The sequence below is a fragment of the Etheostoma spectabile genome, chromosome 8, assembly GCF_008692095.1.
Source record: "Etheostoma spectabile isolate EspeVRDwgs_2016 chromosome 8, UIUC_Espe_1.0, whole genome shotgun sequence".
Classification (NCBI taxonomy): domain Eukaryota; kingdom Metazoa; phylum Chordata; class Actinopteri; order Perciformes; family Percidae; genus Etheostoma; species Etheostoma spectabile.
Genome location: NC_045740.1, coordinates 34,349,031 through 34,368,280, shown reverse-complemented (window position 1 = coordinate 34,368,280; position 19,250 = coordinate 34,349,031). Strand labels below are relative to the sequence as shown.

The following is a 19,250-nucleotide window of genomic DNA, read 5'->3' as shown; positions in this document are numbered from 1 at the left end:
ATTGTAATTTCATTTGATAAATATTCTGGATATAATTCAGATTTATGTTACTGAGAGGTGAAAGTTCAGTTATGAGGATGTAATAAGCCAGCGCCGGCAACGTAGGCTCTATCGCTGATGTTACAAGATGTGTTGCTTTGTGTAAAAAGATAATTCCAACAGAACTAACAAAATAAAGTTGCAAAAGAGAAGACAAAGTCTGTTTTAAGTGTGAAACATTGACAATTTAATGAAATGTGACAAGATACTAAAATGACATCTTGATGGATGAAAAGAAATCATCAGACATGTAATAATAACAAAAATACTCATAAGTCAATGTAAAAATAGAAAATGAACAAATAAATTAGCCATTTTCTAGAATAGACATTCTCTTTCCTCCAAATCCCTCCTTTTAACCGTACCTTGAGATGTGTTAAAGAGGCTGCCTTCACAACATATTGACAAAGAAATCAGGTCACAGATAAACCAATGAGACGGGACTACACCCCCCCCTCCCCCCCCCCGTGATGTGGCCAGACGCACACATCCCCCCCTCCCCCCTATCCCACCCATAAACATTTATACATTCATTCAGCGAGCAATAACTCAAAGCATGTACTACATATGTAGTTTTTTCTTCTTTCTTTTCAGCCAAAGCAGTGAACTGGTTGGACATTAGTTTCTAGATGTTAACAGGTCACTTTACTGCAGAGCAAATCACCAGGCTCCAGATTATCACCCACTGAGCTGGCAAATCCTAAAATGCTGTTTTTACTTGGAAATGATGTGTCCAGATGAGCACATTCAGGTTGCTTTTGTGGAGATTTAAATTGTATCAGCAATATATTTATCGTTGTTAGTTTTCTGTCTGGTGGGTTTGGATGGAGAGTTATGGACGGACTTTCACTTCACAGATCCCAGAGTGTGACATGGAACAGGGTGAATCATTCAAGCTGTTTTCCTTCTCATAATGAAATGTGTTACCACAGTTCTCCGTTTCCCCACCGTTAGGCTCCTCAGAAGCCCAGTAGCTGAAAAAAGAGATTTGATAAGAGAACAAAACCCAAGGAGCACAAGTTAGTGATTTAGTTTGAATGGACCAAATGGAAAAAATATGTGAACCTTTCATTCAGTGGAGTCCCGTCCACCCATTTCCACGTCCCCTCTGTCTCTGAGTCAGTCAGGCCAATCCACACGATCTTCTGAGATTTTCTTATGAAATCCTTGTATAAAAAAGAGTCAAACACTTTAAACAATATAAAAGAATCTTTACAACATCCACACCTATTGAACTAATTTCAATGTATCAGCCATCACATTGAGATTAACATTCATTCAACAATTGTCTTTCTTCTTTATTCCAAAATTCATCTGACACAAACACCCACCCACACACACACACACACACACACACACACGTACCTCTTCTATTTTGCTGTTGATAATCACCAGGTCTGCACCCTTTTGAATACAGTCATCTCTACTTCCTTTCCAGGTTTTCTCAATAGAAGAAATGTAGTAGAAACTACCGCTGAAATACTCCCATCCTCCTTGAGCTTAGGGAAAATGTAAATGTGACAGTAGTCATACATGTTGCATGAGGCCAGAATTATGAAGTAAATGTGAGCAAAACTGTTAACATCTAAATCTAAATCTATTGCACCATTCATTCTGTAGCTCGTCGTCTTCTTCCTTTTGGAGTTATGCTATAACTTAGTAATGGAAGAATGGACAAGGAAGGAATATTGTTGACATATTTGAAATGCAGAGCGATGTTTGTGACGGACTACATCTCTTGACATTGACTGCGTGGTGATACTGAGAAGCCCACTCTGTGATGTTCTGTTGAGTTATCAGAGTTTGGAACAGACATGATGAGGATTTTGTGTCTCATTCACTCGGAACAGGAACTCTCTTTACATGTTGTATGGCCGTCTTCTTCCCAGAAGTGATCATAAAATAATATGTTCAAATATCAGTGTTCCCCATACCGTCCAGGTAGATTAAGCAATCATCAGTCCACTAGCTAAGATGACTTAATAAAAAAAAGTGGCCAATATCAAATGTCTATGTGCCTATGTATGATCTACTCAGTAACTGAATGCTCCTCGGCACAAATTATGTAATGGCACGTTTGGTTTGTGTTGTTTAGTTTTTATTATATAATTTATATTTATTTCCAACTCACAAGTAGGTCCATAGAAGTACAATATATTAAGTGTATGTATATATACATGTATATACAATACATGTGTCATTTTCAGAATTTGTGTGCAAGCTGCCGTGCCAGTGTTTTTCTATGAGGGACGTCTGTTTTACAATTGTTTAACATTTTAATATTTATGTGGTAGGGGGTGGGAGGTCCACATAAACAGCGGGTCCCAGCATTCAGGAGCTCTTCTCCTGGTCAGAGCTTTAACCCACTGGTCATAGGTTGGCCTAGCTAGGTTTCAGAAGAAAATCAGAAAAGCACACAGAGCATCCAGTTGGACACCATCCAAAACGCTTTATTAACACTCCAATATCTGTCTCTCTCTTCTATTTCTGGACAATCTTAATATTTACTGGGAACTTTATGTTAAATATTCACAGGCATTTGTCTATTATTGGATTTTCATGCTTCTGGATCCAAACTTGAATTCATCATCGTACTTACCTAAGCTATTCAGCTTCCTCTTCAGGTCCTCTCTCTCCTCAGTCAGGTTTTTGAAACCAGCCTCAACATCTGAAACAGAATTCTCTACAAATGTTAGAGTAGCACAAGTTCAGAAACTGCTGAATGGTTCTGGTGGAAATAAGAAGTGTGGATTATGATGTAGTACGTTATTACTTCATCATGTAGGCGCTGTGGAAGACGGCTGCCTCTCCAGTAGCTCTCCGGTTTTCTAGCTCTTTTTTACTTATTCGAGTGCAGTCTCTCTCCTACTCTCCCCTACTATCTCCTATTTTTGTCTACTTTGTTGTGTGGAGACTTTCTTTCTCTCTCCCACCTGCCTGCTGTTTTCCTGGGAAACTTTCGAAATGGAATTGATTATGCGGTCACTCAGCGCTATTGGAAAGTTTTTCTCACCCAAGTGCGCTTCACCGGGTGGAACATACGCTGCGGGCTACACTCGCGATTCTTGGGAGAATTGGCGAGCGGTCTGCTTGGATGTTCTGAACGTGGGAGCTGTAGAAGATTTGTGGATAATTGGAATTCTGCTGGGAGGTTTTTTTAGCCATGGGACTTGGAATCTCCCTAAATCATCGTGAAATTGGTAGGGCAGCAGCCACTAAATTTGCCTCAATGCTGTCTGGGGAATTAAAAAAGGGTTGAATGTATTGGACGAGGAGCTGAAGGTTTTACATCAGAGGACTGATCAGACCGGTGAACTGTCTCATAACATCTCAGACCGGGCTGTGGAAGCGCAGAGATGGATGGATGCCATCGGGGCTCAGTCGGTGCAACCGCCGGACTGACAATGAAGATAGGGGAACTGTCGAAAACAATACATGAATTGGATGCACGGATGACGCTGAGGATGGGATGAGAAAATTTGATGGACACAGATTCGGACAAACACCACCGAATCGACCTAAATTGGATTTAAACTGACTGTCTTTTTTTGCCCCCCCCCCCCCCCCCCCCCCCCCACCCCCTTCACCCCCCGTCCGGAAACCACCTGCAGCTGGCCTCTCCTCCTGTGCTGTCTTTATCTCTCCCAAGGACAAGGCCAAACTGAACTGAACTCCTGTAACAACAACACAGACAGTCTGCCGCCTCACACCTTATCACACACACACACACACACACACACACACATACTCACATACACACCCCGTCCCTATCCCCACCCCCCTCCAAACTGACTGCCTCGGGGACCTTCTTTTTGTGTTTCTTAACCCCCCACCCCAGTCACCTCAAATAATCCCTTCATGTAACCACATGTACTGTGTGTTGTCCTGTGCATCATTGTATTACTTTGTGTTTATTGTATTCTTATTTTTTCTCCTTCATATGCTGTATCGGATGCTGGTAACTTTAATTTCCTTGCGGGAGTCATCCCAAAGGGATTAATAAAGCTAAGTCTAAGTCTAAGTCTAGTCTCTATTCATTAAGGAATCTAAATTTATGAAAAGAGTTTATTATTTAATCTGCATTGTACTTTATAGTCCAAATAGGGCAAATAATAGAACAGCTGGAACAGTGTGGTAAGTTCAGATAATGACATCACTTTACTGTAAGGCATGAAGTAATGGCAAATCCCTGCCACTCGGTCCTAAAGCGTCCCAGTTGGAGAGTAAATGCCAAGTCCATGACTAAAGAGACAGTCCACTTTAACACATCAATTACATAGTTCTATCATGTATCAATTATAGATAGTTAGTGTAATACTTGTAAACAGTTACCTTTTACAGCTTCTAATAAGCCCCTATGTCATCTAGCATGCTGGGACCTAGTTTTTGCTGGACTCAAAGTTTACTGGCTGACAAATATATCATAATATATTTATTTCTCTTTATTCATTTTCTGGCCAATTGGGGGCGGAATACTTCTGGAACATGATAACACACACAACAACCATGACGTTGTGAAGTTGTCATTGGCAAAACAATTTCCTTTATAGATACTCAACAGACACAGAGCAGCATTAATATTGATTTAGAGTAATGTATCTGTCCCCATGATGAATTAAAGTCCCTGTTATCCACTCTTCTTTTAGCTCTTTTCTGCTCTTGTTTGTCACTTCAGTGTTCTGCCTGAGAAATCATCTCATCAGTCCTCACTGACAGGATTTAACAGGGATATTTATATTATATTTGACATGTGTAACACCTTTATTTACCTTACATGGACTTACTGTACACCCCTTAAGATCTAAACCCTTATTAGTGGAGTAGTTTCATCATCGTACTCACCAAGTTTGGTTCTCTCGAACTCGCGTCTCTCTGAAACTGTCATTATGAGAGGAGAGGTTATCAATATTACAACAGAATCAGATTAATGTTACCTTGTATTCTCTAAGATACACAGAGCCGAGGTAGTGTCTGAAATTTCTTTTATAAAGACCTTAGTGGTCCCCTAATACTGGATCTGAAGTCTCTTTTATATAGACCTTAGTGGTCCCCTAATACTGTATCTGAAGTCTCTTTTATATAGACCTTAGTGGTCCCCTAATACTGTATCTGAAGTCTCTTTTATATAGGCCTTAGTGGTCCCCTAATACTGTATCTGAAGTCTCTTTTATATAGACCTTAGTGGTCCCCTATTACTGTATCTGAAGTCTCTTTTCCAAAATTCAGCCTTGGTGCAGAACTCCAGGGTTACACCTATCACCATTTCCAGCCACTGGGGCCATATGCAGGCTGGTGGAACTCATATTAATGTTAAAAAACTGTAACATTTTCATGCCATGGGACCCCTAAAATGCATTTTTTTATTATGATTTTGACATATTATGATTATCAATTCAGTTTGAGCTGGTTTCTGTTTTGACTTTACTGTTACAGAAGTGATATGCTAAATTAGTAATAAGTTCAGAATACTCACGGAGTGAAAGAAGAAGGAAAATGATGACAGCAGCTTGTATCACACACAGGATCCCAAGGATCACAACAGCCAGCCTGTACCGTTTAATACCTGTATGTAGAATATACACACACACACACACACACACACACACACACACACACACACAATCAGATCAAATGTTTTGAGTTACATAATTAACCCTAACCCCTAACCCTAACCCTAACCCCTAACCCTTACATTCATTTTGTGGAAACCTAATATAGCCTATGCTATAATCATAGGCCTATAATCAAAGTATCTAAACATGAAAGACTTTTTAAAAGAGAACTCTGAGAACAGAACAAAACTGTGTTTAAAAATTTCAATCTTGTTTCAGATCACCTCACAGCACTGAGTCTGCACTGTTGAAATCCTGCTTTGTTAATGCTTTTGTAACTTACAGGCTTTTGATGCAGTGGACGATGCATTTCTTCTTTCTCGCATTGCGCATTGAATGTGCATCCAAGGCTCAGCACTTAAATAGTATAGCTCCAATTTGAAAATAGGAACATCTCTGTCATGATTGGTGAACTATCCTCGTCTACTGCTCCTCTCTCTTGCGGGGTACCTCAGGGTTCAATTCTGGGCCCCATCCTGTTTTCCTTATGTATGTTGCCTTTAGGGTTTTTCATGTGATAAGATTCACAAATTCCTCCCTCGCTGAACAGAAACTTCCACAACAAAGTGTAACCTATCATTTTAATTTTTTGATGATTTGCAAATGGATTTGCCTATGAACCCTAATGACACGTTACACTGAACTCTGTGCTTATTTGTATTAATTATATTAAGGTAAGTCTGTAATTCATACATGTCAAACTTTGAGTTTGGGAGCTCTGGCTTCATAAACTAAGCCAACTTTCAAACATTTGGGGGTGACATTCAATTGCAACATGAAATTTGAGTTTTTTCCAGCTTTGTTTCCTGGCTTAAGTGAAGCCCTTCCTTAACAGGCACGATCCAGAGAAGGCAATTCATGCCTTTATTAGTTTAAGGGTGGGTTATTGTAATGCTCTTTATGCCCGGGCGTGTCCAACTGTAAATTCAGATTTTCAAAATGAGACGGTAAATTCATATGTTTAGAATATGAAATTGTGAATTATTTTATAATATATAAACTCATATTAATGAGTAAATTAAGGCATAAATAGCCTTTAGTTGGCAGATTTGTGATGTTAATGTTGTCTCCCTGATGCGTTTGGTCATTTGATGAAACCTGCAATTAATTTACTTTTTAATTAAAGCTTTTTTTGCAAATTCACAATTTACATTTTTTTGTTTTTGCTGCCAGCTTCTTTTGAAACAAAATTTGTCTTCTGGCTGTGGCAACAACAACACACCTTTGACGTTCTGTGTGTGTGTGTCGCGTTAGGTCACGGCAGTTTCCCACGGTGACCAGCCTCACACACGAGGAGATACTAGGGGAACCGCGGTCGAGCCGAGCCGAGTGGAGCTGGTCCTGGCAGTGGAAAAACACCATAGATGTCTGACAACGAAACCTCTTTAAAAGACCAGAAACACTCTTTATTTAAATGGTGTCTTCTTTTTTTTATTAGCGAACGCAATTTTATGGATGTTTTTATGTTTATAAAATGATCTTACACTTTAACAGAAAGGTCAACCTCCTCAGGAATCCTTTCCATAATGTTGTCAGACACTTACAATAATAATCTGAGTCTGTCAGTGGCAAAACCAGCACTTTTTGAACATGAAGAAGGTATAATTGCCCTGTAACTTTGTAGCTTTTTTTGCTGAAAGCAGCTGGATCCTTTCTTTAGTTCTAACGCTGTTATTGAATGAGTTGTGTGCATCTGTACGCATGGTAGGTAGCCTTTACTTGGTTGAATTGATTTCAACATGTAGCTCTATTTCTTTTAAATTTGTAAAGACCAATGAAAACAATCGGTGCAGTCTACACCGTGTTATCCTCCTGCTAGAGTTAGCACCCAACAGGCTAAAACAGGTTTTAAACTTGTTTTTAGCCTCTAAACATGCTGAAAATGTCAGTACCAGTGGCTAACCATGTACAGGTATTTCTTCCATGGTTAGGCCCTGGTTAGGCCCTGGTAATGACATTTTATCCTTAACATCCTTAACATTGTTGCATTTTAAAACTGAACCTTATAAAGGTGAAATGATGTGAATTTCTTCCTCACCGGCCTCTGCAGCAGCCCCTTTCCTGTCTTCACTCCTGGCTGAGACATCAGGGATGTTTCCATATACACGATCCTCTCCATGGTAAACCATCTTCATACTTTAGCCTCTAGAGAGTGATGAAGGTGTTGGTTGAAGTGTTTTCTTTAAATGATGCTGATCTCTGATCACATTCTTTTTTTATGTAACTCTCTGCGTACATAGTAACTCTTCTTCCTCATTTTTCAGTTCCTTTATTACTCAACTTATAACTGGCAGTAGCGTAGCCATTTCTAGTTCCCCCATTAGAGGCACTGTTACATCATAAAAACGCTGTATTCATCTGCACACAGGGGTTTTGCTGGATTGTAATTATGTAAAATCCGAAACAACAATGGCAGAAAGGAGGTTGCCTCCGCTGAAGTTCGTAATTACCTGACAATGGACAGGGCAATAACCAGCTTAAACTATGGGAACTTGCCAAATAACATACATACATACATACATACTGTAAATATCGAAATTAATTTGGCTAGAGCTGCACAAGCTTTAGGCGGACCCCAGGAAGAATAGCTGTTTCTATGGCACCAGCTGGGGAATTTAATAATTTTATTCTGGACCACTTATTAAGCTGCCCACTGCTTTATTTAAACAAATATGAAAATGAAGTAAAACAACAACAGGAGAGCATCCTAACTTATGGAGGCAGGTCCATTCTCCCATCCCAATGCATCCCTGACTGTTCAATACACAGTACAAACAGTAAGAAAGAGGATTGGGCTCATTTCTATTCAATACCCTGTTATAATTTTCCCATAGGGGCATGAACACAAAACTAGATATAGCATGTACAAAGGTTAAATGGAGATGAAGTAATGTTTTGATTTAGAGCATATTGTTTCCATGGAACAGATGTGAGTCAACTAGTTTCTTCCTCTATCTGACTTCTTAGTTAATCTGTGAACTGTGAAGTAATGGGTTTTTAAGCTCTCACTCTTGACAAAGACAGGGACTAAAAAAGGAAAACAGTTCACTGCTCGGACCAGGCTGAACCTGACTTCTCACCAAATACCAAGCAGACGCAGAGGATGCAGCAAATGGAGGTATCTGATTATGTTAATGAGCCACCAAGACCAAAGCAGAAAGGCAGTGGGGATGCACATCAAACCGGTAATAACACACTTTATCAGTTGGGGGTTCCTGTGTAACCTGCTGTTAAACAACACAGTTCTACTTATTGTACTCTATCAAGTGATTTAAGCTGCACTAGTGGCACGGCCCAGCAATCCTGTCCTGTTACTGAAAAAGTGGTAACTGTTAAATATTTCATCAAAACCACGACCTTTACCGAGTGTTTTCATGGCATCATTTACATGAACACACATGAGGCTCAGGGCGTAAAGTCTAGGTCTAACTTATAATTATTTTCATTGTCTATTAATCTGTCAATCAATTCTTTGTCCAAAATGTCCAAAATAGGGAAAATGTGGATCAGTGTTTCCCAAAGTCCTGATGTCTTGTTTTGTCCACAACTCAAAGATATTCAGTTCTCTGTCGCAGAGGAGAAGAAACTAGAAAAAATTCACATTTAACCAAGCTGGAATCAGAGAAGTTTTATTGATTTTGCATAAAAGAATTACTCGTACTGATTAATCGATTTTGAAAATAGTCTGTGATTATTTTAATAGTTGATAACTTAGTGATTCACCATTGCAGCTCTAATGAGTTCTGCTAATAAAGTCATGTGATGTACATAACTTGTTACATAACAGTAATCATATTTCTCGCCCTATTGGACGTCATTGAAGCGATGTCAACATTTCATTTGGGAGTAACTGAAACAGCCAAAGCTTGAAAGAAAAAGACCAAAGTTGTAATTATATGGAACTCTTCATTCAATTCAATTTTATTCAATTTTATTTTTCACAACAGTTATCTCACTGCGCTTTCCATAAAGAGCAGGTCTATTCAGAGATGTTATTTACAGAAACCCAACAGTTCCCACCAAGAGCAAGCCCTAGGCCACAGAGGCAAAGAAAAACTTCCTTTAAGACGCAGAAACCTGGAGCAGAACCATGGCTCAGGGTGGGCGGTCATCTGCCTCGACCGGTTGGGGGTGAGAGAAAGAGACAGAGAGAGAGAGAGAGAGAGGAGGCAGACAGACAGAGAGACAGAGAAAAAGACAGAGAGACATGGAGAATTGTAGCAGAGGGTGTGGAGCAGGAAGATGGAGGCAGCAGGTGACTCCAACCACAGATCCAGACTCCACAGCTCCAGAGCCAGAAACACCTGCAGGAAGAGGAGGAGGAGAGAGGAGAGAGAGCACAAGACTCCGGGAAAGGGGAAAAGTCGAGTTAGTAACATGCATTAATGGAATGAGGTTTTTGCATACAGATGGAGAGAAGGAGGAAGAGAGAGGTGCTCATTGCATCATGGGAAGTCCCCCGGCAGTCTAGGCCAATAGCAGCGTGACCAAGGGATGGTTCAGGACTCTTCTGAGCCAGCCCTAACTATAAGCTTATCAAAGAGGAAAGTCTTAAATGTGGGGACATTTAGCTAACCATTAGCATGCTAATGAAGGTTGGTTAGTTTGGTTAATTTACTTGATATTACTGGAAGTTGATTTAATTTATTATTATTTTAATATGCCATCAGCACATGGCAGCCAGAGTGGTTCTACATATTAGTTGGTGAGTGTGTGTTGGTTTTGCAGAGAGAAGACTCTGCCAGGTGGTTCTCCTCAGCTTTGGGCTGCTGTGCGTCATACAAGCCATTCTCAACGTTTCTCTACGCCTGACATGTGAGTATGGTTTCTTCATATTGTTTAAGTTATACTATGATAAGACAGTTGCATCAACAGCACCACCATATTGCTCCAGGTCAAACGCTCAGTGATCACATGTTGCTGTCAAAATCGTTACGCAACAGTTTTACTGTCAAAACAGAAACTGAACAAAAAGTAGTGGAACATTCACTTGTATTAGCCATTTAAACAGCTTAGTCAGAATGCTGTCTTTTTCTAAATAAGGGCAAACACCGATATATTATGGGCATGTAAACATGGTCATTGACTCCATCTCGGCTCTTTGTTTGTAAAGAATACAAGACCTTTGTCTTCACAAAGTTAAACTAAAAAAAGCCAGTGGTAAGTACGATGATTAGAACTACTCCTATAATCAGGGTCTAGATGAAATTCCTCTTTTAGATCACTTAATTAATTGGTACCTAAATGTCACATTATAATCCACTCTTGTACTTTCTTTACTATGCTGTTATCTAATGAGAACTTGTGCTACGCTAACATTCGTATTTTCAGATGTTTCAGATGTCGAGGATGATTTCATAACCCTGACTGAGGAGAGAGATGACCTGAAGAGGAAGCTGAATAGCTTAAGTATGATGATGAATTCAATAATCAGAGTTTGGATCCAAAAGGGTGGTGGTCGTACATTAGGCAAATAATAAAAATGATCATTCCCCGGTAAAAATGATTGTCTTGTAGTTTCTGTCAAGTTTTGATAAGATGCTCCAGAGTAGCAATAGAAGAGACAATTTTTGGAAAAGTGTGAATGGTTTTAATTGGTATGAATTTGATTGACAAGTTGAATAACACCACGAATGTAAAAAGTGTAGAATAATTAAATGTTTTTTTGAAAAGCTAATGCTAAAGCTAAACTAGATTGCTGGTTAAAGAAGAAGGTGAAGTTGTAAGAAATGTGGAAAATTGTTTTGATTCATATATCTTTAAAAGTTGAATAATGGTTGTATAGTATGAATGTTTTAGTTGTTACAACAGTGGCAAGAGAGCAACATATTACTGTCTGTTGCTATTTGACTGGCTGGCCAAAATGCCGCGTCATGCTTACTAATCCGTGGCCGTGTTTGTGACCACAGAGGGATGGCTGTGATCTCTGTAATCAGCTAACGACCTGTCGCCTGTGTCAGACGGCTGTCATTAAGGGACGCTGAGAGCGACCTGCGAAAGAAAGACTCAGACAGCCTAAACTAAAGGTGGCATGAGTGGCACGTGGAACGTATTGATGAGATATGTATGTGGAGTAATATAAATGTGGGCATATCAGTGATTCAGAAAGTGGTTTGCTGTGCCTTTAACGTGGAAATGTTTAACATGGGCAACGAATGGAGGAAGATTTGGGACTGTTGTCATTTGGAAGATCATCGAGCAAAATGTACAAGTCCTATCGCTTAAATGAGCACGTTGGCTGAAAGGCGACAAGCATACCTACAATTTAATGTATTTATGTTGTATGACAAGGAAAGATTGTGGGCGTGAGAGCAAGTTACAGAGAAGGGACTAAGATGAGTTTTTTAGGACTCTGGGCTCTTGCGATGACATCACCCACTGTATGTCACGCAATACACACCTATTATAAACTTCCTGATAGGAACACTAAACTTAGTTTCATTTAAGAACTGTTTAAGATATCAAACTGCTGAGATAGAGAATAATTACTGAAGTTTTTGTGAATGATTTAAGGTTTAACTGGTGTCTGTAGGTAAAAGTATGAAGTAGAGTAGGATTTGAAACCTGCTCTCATTGACTTTAATCAAAGTATGAATAGCAGAATACTATGTTGAAATGTGCCTCCAATATATTCTGCACACATGCAAAAAAAGTGGAAAATGAAAGATTGTGATTTTCCTATAGCATACTTTATGATAAGTCTCAGTATGAGAACAGGGCTGTTAGCAGCTAGCATGGCAAAAGGTTGTCGGCATCATGTTGCGGTGACACAACTCCGCTTGGAATTTGGAAGTTGCCGTTGGAAAGCTTCCCCAGCGTAAGTGACTTTTAAAAAAAAAAGTGACCAGCAACAAATCTGGCAACTTTCTGTAGAAGGGATGCCAGTATTGTCCTGCGAGGATGTAAGTTCCTTTTCTCTTTGTAGCTGTCAGTCAGCCCTCTCTTCTTATCAGTGACTGAGGAGACCATTTGTCGATGTTGTTGTTCATTTGGGTTCTTTCTTTTTTCACTAAGGTCAAGGAGGATGGGAGTATTTCAGCGGTAGTTTCTACCACATCTCTTCTATCGAGAAAACCTGGCAAGAGAGTAGAGATGACTGTCTTCAAAAGGGTGCAGACCTGGTGATTATCAACAGCAAAGAAGAACAGGTGTGTGTGTGTGTGTGTGACATACAAATGTTGACTGAATACGAAGTGCAATGCGGTGGCTGATACATAGACGTTGGTTAATGGGTGTGAAGGTTGTAAAGATTCATTTATATTCTTTAAAGTTTGTGACTCTTTTAAACAAGGATTTCACAAGAACAATTCAGAAGCTCATTTGGATTGGCCTGACTGACTCAGAGACGGAGGGGACGTGGAAATGGGTGGACGGGACTCCACTGAACGAAGACGAAAGGTTCACGCATGTTTTCCATTGGGTCCATTCAGACTAAATCACTATCTTGTACTTCTTTGGTTGTGTTCTCTGATCAAATCTCTTTTTGTTTCAGCTACTGGAATTCTGAGGAGCCTAACGGTGGGAAAAGGGAGAACTGTGGGCAAACATATCGTTACCATTTGGAAACCAGCTGGAACGATGCACGCTGTGATCAGTTAATCAACTTTATCTGTGAACTAAAAGTCCCTTCCCCTGCAACCAAATCCAAAACCAAAAAAAAGAAAACCAATACTATAAAACCAATATTATAAATTGCTGATTAAATCTTTACAAAAGCAACCTGAATTAGCTCATGTGGACATATAATTTCCAACCAAAAATATGTTCAGTGTGGGATAATCAGTAAAGCGACCTGTTGACATATAGAAACAAATGTCACTGCTTTGGTTGAAAACAAATGAAAAAAACAACCATACGTAGTACAGGCTTTGATTTATTGCTTGCTAAATGAATGTATAAATGTTTATGGGTGGGAGGGGGGAATGTTTGCATCTGGCCACTGTAGAAATATTTCTATAATCTAATTTTGATATTCTCAGTATTAAAGTTTTACTTCTTCCTACTCCTTTTTTGCATGTGTAAATAGAGGGTTTTAAGTACTGGAAATAATAAGTTCTATTTTGTTATTTTGTTCTGATGTTTTATTTTATTTACATGTTCAAAATAAAGATATCAATCAATTAAGTTTGTATTATATTGTGTTGCTCATGGCTGTGAGTTGTGTGTCGTCATGAGACGTTGGTCACAAGTTCCTGGGAGGACGCACTTGTATTCCCCGTACGATGAATAGGTTCGGACGCACAGGTGGTTTAGTTTAAGCTTTGATCACAGTTTATTATAGTTTAGAAATGTTACAAACTGTTTTGTAGCAGATAGAGAAGTAGAATGACAGGAAATGGCCGTAATCTTGGTGTGTGTGTGGGCTAAGAAAAAGTTACGTAGAGCAAGAAGAGGAAGTTACACCAGACAGGAGACTCAGACCTGGCTGCGGTACACACACACACACACACACACACACACACACAACACACACACACACACACACACACACACACACAGTTCTGCCTGGCAACGGAGAAGACACCATCCTGAAAAGAGATAAGAAGAAGAGAGGGGCAGTTAGATTCTGGACTCACATTTGACAGAGACTTTGTAGACCATGGGCTCCGTATGATCGTGTCTGAAGCTAGGGAAACTCAGAGTCATGTGTCTGAAGCTAGGGAAACTTAGAGTCACTTGTCTGAAGCTAGGGAAACTTAGAGTCATGTGTCTGAAGCTAGGGAAACTTAGAGTCATTTGTCTGAAGCTAGGGAAACTTAGAGTCATTTGTCTGAAGCTAGGGAAACTTAGAGTCATGTGTCTGAAGCTAGGGAAACTTAGAGTCATTTGTCTGAAGCTAGGGAAACTTAGAGTCATTTGTCTGAAGCTAGGGAAACTTAGAGTCATGTGTCTGAAGCCAAGGAAACTTAGAGTCATGTGTCTGAAGCTAGGGAAACTTAGAGTCATGTGTCTGAAGCCAAGGAAACTTAGAGTCATGTGTCTGAAGCTAGGGAAACTTAGAGTCATGTCTCTGAAGCTAGGGAAACTCAGAGTCATTTGTCTGAAGCTAGGGAAACTTAGAGTCATGTGTCTGAAGCTAGGGAAACTCAGAGTCACTTGTCTGAAGCTAGGGAAACTTAGAGTCATGTGTCTGAAGCTAGGGAAACTTAGAGTCATTTGTCTGAAGCTAGGGAAACTTAGAGTCATGTGTCTGAAGCTAGGGAAACTTAGAGTCATGTCTCTGAAGCTAGGGAAACTTAGAGTCATTTGTCTGAAGCTAGGGAAACTTAGAGTCATGTGTCTGAAGCTAGGGAAACTCAGAGTCACTTGTCTGAAGCTAGGGAAACTTAGAGTAATTTGTCTGAAGCTAGGGAAACTTAGAGTCATGTCTCTGAAGCTAGGGAAACTTAGAGTCATTTGTCTGAAGCTAGGGAAACTTAGAGTCATGTGTCTGAAGCTAGGGAAACTCAGAGTCACTTGTCTGAAGCTAGGGAAACTTAGAGTCATGTGTCTGAAGCTAGGGAAACTTAGAGTCATTTGTTGAAGCTAGGGAAACTTAGAGTCATTTGTCTGAAGCTAGGGAAACTTAGAGTCATTTGTCTGAATCTAGGGAAACAGAGTCATTTGTCTGAAGCTAGGGAAACTTAGAGTAATTTGTCTGAAGCTAAGTAAACTTAGAGTCATGTGTCTGAAGCTAGGGAATATTAGAGTCATGTGTCTGAAGCTAGGGAAACTTAGAGTCATTTGTCTGAAGCTAGGGAAACTTAGAGTCATTTGTCTGAAGCTAGGGAAACTTAGAGTCATTTGTCTGAAGCTAGGGAAACTTAGAGTCATGTGTCTGAAGCTAGGGAAACTTAGAGTCATTGTCTGAAGCTAGGGAAACTTAGAGTCATGTGTCTGAAGCTAGGGAAACTTAGAGTCATTTGTCTGAAGCTAGGGAAACTTAGAGTCATTTGTCTGAAGCTAGGGAAACTTAGAGTCATTGTCTGAAGCCAAGGAAACTTAGAGTCATGTGTCTGAAGCAAGGAAACTTAGAGTCATGTGTCTGAAGCCAAGGAAACTTAGAGTCAAGTGTCTGAAGCTAGGGAAACTTAGAGTCATTTGTCTGAAGCAAGGGAAACTTAGAGTCATGTGTGAACCCACACTTGTGTTGTAAAGCTTAACTTCTAGATTTACTCTACTTTGCTTTGACTTGAATCTATCGTCTAAGATTTTTTGTGGTTGGGGTCCAGCTGGCCGTGAGTTTTGTTTCGTTTGTTATTTTGTCTGCATTTTCTGTCATTATGCCCTGTCCTGTTTGTATTAGTTTTTCCCTCTCTCCTGTCGGAAGCCAGCTGACTACACACACCTGCCTACCGTCGGTATCATCAGCTCTCGCTACCACACCTGCCTGTCATAATCTGCTCCCGCTGTTCACACCTGCCTGTCGTCATCATCAATCCCAGTACATCTACCCCGGCTCTTCATCCACTCTTCACCTGTCCAATGCTCCAGTCGTACTGGTGAACTTTGTCAGACAACTCGCTAAGTATTACTCCTAGTGTTTTCCCTTCGTGCCCAATGTACTTACCCTTTCTGTTTTCTTCCTTCACTTTCTTTTTCCTCTGTTCAGCTGGCTTCAGACCCCAGTCCTCCACCCACGGCGTCCCATCTCCACCATCATCCCTCTCAGCTCCTCCTGTCCGTGTCTCCTCCTCAGCTCATGCTCCCGGTCCCTCTTAGATCCATCTATTGTGTTTCCCTCCTGGTTCCCGAGTTCCTGCTTGCCTTTAGTCCCGAGCCCTCACCTACCCTCCAGTCCTCCGCCTCACTGTTCCCCGTGTCCGCCTCCCCACTTCCACTCCCAACTTCCATTTTCCTCAAATACCATTACCCTGTGAGACGTTCTTTTGAGTCCGTCCTTGCCAACCGTATCTAAAATCTCATCAACAGACGCACGGGAATTAGATTTATTGGAGTCAGATCTGTTCTGGCCTTTGGGCCTGTACTTCCTGAAATCCCTACACCACATCACAGGGGGGTTCTAGTCTAGGGTGACCAGACGTCCCCGGTTTCCGGGGACAGTCCCCGATTTTGGCGACCTGTCCCCGGCTTGATCTGTCCCCGGAAATGTCCCCGGTTTTCACTGTGACTGACAGACCCGAAATTGGAATGAAAGAAAGAAAATACTGACAAAACAGAGCCGATAGTCGCTCCCCCTACACACGCAGACTCAAGGCAGCCAGAGCCAGCGCTGCTCAGAGATGTTTTAGAGGCCGTATTTTACGATGCTAAAATCACTGATTATTTACATGGAGTCTGGTGGGTTTAGCGATCGCAGTTTCGCGGACTTTCATGTTTTAAAAAGGATCTTAATCTTTAACAGAAAGGTCAACCTCCTTAGAAATCCTTCCCATAATGGTGTCAGACACTTAGAATATTCATCTGAGTCTGTTAGCAGCTAAACGAGCACTTTTATGAACGTAAATACAAGCTGGACAATTATCCTATTAACTTCCATTGTAGCATGTTTCTGCCGACTGGAGCGATCTCGTTTAATATTGCATCAATGTCAAAGGAAAATATGTCCTCAATAGTTTTTATTGTATCTGATTCTAAAGGAGCTGTTGCAGAAACAAGCCTTGAACAATAAAGCAAAAGCTGTCAGATAAATGTAGTTCAGTAAACATTACAACATGATGAAATATTGAGACTTTCTATCTTGAAATATTAGGACTATAAGGACTTTCTATCTTGAAATATTAGGACTTTCTAGCTTGAAATATTAGGAATATTAGGACTTTCTATTTTGAAATATTAAGACTTTCTATCTTGAAATATTAGGACTATAAGGACTTTCTATCTTGAAATATTAAGACTTTCTATCTTGAAATATTAGGACTATAAGGACTTTCTATCTTGAAATATTAGGACTATAAGGACTTTCTATTTTGAAATATTAGGACTATAAGGACTTTCTATCTTGAAATATTTGGACTATAAGGACTTTCTATCTTGAAATATTAGGACTTTTTATCTTGAAATATTAGGACTTTTTATATTGAAGTATTAGGACTTTTTATCTTGAAATATTAGGACTTTTTATATTGAAGTATTAGAATTTGTTATCTTGATATATTAGGACTTTCTATCCTGAAACATTCCCCTCTGAGGTGTAGTGGAGTGGAGTAGCCTATGAAGTAGCAGCAGGGGTGGGTCTAGGATCAGACCTTGGGGGGGCGCTCAGCCCCTAATGAGAACAGCTCTAGGTCTAGTGTCCCCGTTTTAAGTTTTACAAAAGTAAAAACATTACTTGTTTTAGAGGTAAATACGCTTCTGAGCTGAGAATGTCCCCGGATTTTGTCTGAGAAATCTGGTCACCTTATTCTAGTCGTGTCTCATTGGTTTATCTATGACCTGTTTTCTTTGCCATTATGTTATAAAGGCAACCTCTTTAACACATCTCAAGGTACAGTTAAAAGGAGGGTTGTGTCCTCAATCCAAGAGGTGGCTTGTGAGATAAAAGGGATGTTGGACTTTGAAAAGATAGACTCGTTCGAGATGAGCCAGGTCTGAGTAGAACCGATCACCGGCAGACGCAGGCCAATGCATGCCGGTTAGATTTGTGTCCGACTTTTCCCGACTTGCCCTGACGTCATGCACACGTGGTGCTAGATCCCGGTTCACCCCCTGTTCAGGAGGTACTGGACCTGCTCTCCGTCTTAAAGGGTCCAATCTTCTAGGCCTATGGGTCTTACCCTATTAGGTACTACTTCGCCCAACTTCTAACTGTCTTCTACCGAGCGCTTACCCTGCTTACTCTGAAATGGACCTGAATTAATAGCTCTAGAGCCAGATACCCCCCCGCTCTCTTCTTATTGACCAGGCCACTTGGTATGGTTGCTAGGATTGTGTTTAGTGGCCAGGAAAACAGGCCCATGGATAAGTTAATATTCGTTCGCTACAGCAGGCTCTGAGAACCTTAAAAGATGTTGAACACACTTGATGGATTACAACCTTAAGAAAGGACTGAATACAATGTCTACTACTAGTACTTTTTTGTACTACTTGTATATTTTATTGCAAAATTAACAAGGGCAAGCATATAACTTTAAGTGATTGAAGTCAACTAAATTGATTAAAACTATAAGGGCGTCCCTGTGTTTAAGGAGATCTGACAACAATTGCGGGCATTTCTTATTATTCATGTCTTAATCAGCTCTCTCCTGAGCTAAGAAGCTGTCTTCTAATTTTTCTGTCTGTCAGAAATTTCGTCCGCCATCTCTTCTCATCAATCAGGACAGTATTGGTTCTGTGTTTGCCACTGTTAACACACTGCACAGTCAGCAGATGACTTGGAGAGCTATGGTTGTTGACAGAGTGTTTTTGCAACCTGGCAAATATTACAAAATCCTCCAAACCTTGTACATCCCACTTGGGCCTCTTTTATGAGCCAGGTGAAGCTGTGGCTTAGAGCTAACCAAACGTGGAACTACCGCTAACTTGTGTGTCCATTTTAATTTCTACTACTGTCCTGTTTTTCTTTTCTTTTCTTTTCTTTTTGTTTCTTCTTGTTTTTATATACTAAATGTTACTATCCTCCACCCTGCCTATTGGACTGCAGATGGAAATTAGCCCTCG

The 19,250-nt window shown here is 40.3% G+C and overlaps 2 protein-coding genes and 1 long non-coding RNA gene across 3 annotated transcripts in view; 1 reads left to right on the top strand and 2 right to left on the bottom strand.

Moving 5' to 3' along the window:
• LOC116694610 (uncharacterized) overlaps nt 1–19,250 on the bottom strand; it is a 30,672-nt gene that overhangs the window by 258 nt on the left and 11,164 nt on the right. The window contains exon 3 of the long non-coding RNA XR_004333220.1: nt 16,635–16,658. This is a non-coding gene — a long non-coding RNA (uncharacterized LOC116694610). The remainder of the gene's footprint in view (nt 1–16,634; nt 16,659–19,250) is intronic.
• Nucleotides 624–7,910, bottom strand: LOC116694588 (CD209 antigen-like protein E). The gene is made up of 7 exons (XM_032524384.1): nt 7,690–7,910; nt 5,513–5,602; nt 4,882–4,917; nt 2,639–2,707; nt 1,405–1,538; nt 1,105–1,205; nt 624–1,013 (listed from the first exon to the last, which is right to left on the bottom strand). Exons 1-7 carry the CDS (start codon nt 7,784–7,786, stop codon nt 872–874), a joined length of 669 nt encoding a protein of 222 aa, XP_032380275.1. The 5' UTR covers nt 7,787–7,910; the 3' UTR covers nt 624–871.
• Nucleotides 8,600–13,384, top strand: LOC116694586 (hepatic lectin). Its single transcript, XM_032524381.1, has 6 exons — nt 8,600–8,836; nt 10,380–10,466; nt 10,983–11,060; nt 12,666–12,799; nt 12,943–13,049; nt 13,144–13,384. Exons 1-6 carry the CDS (start codon nt 8,755–8,757, stop codon nt 13,340–13,342), a joined length of 687 nt encoding a protein of 228 aa, XP_032380272.1. The 5' UTR covers nt 8,600–8,754; the 3' UTR covers nt 13,343–13,384.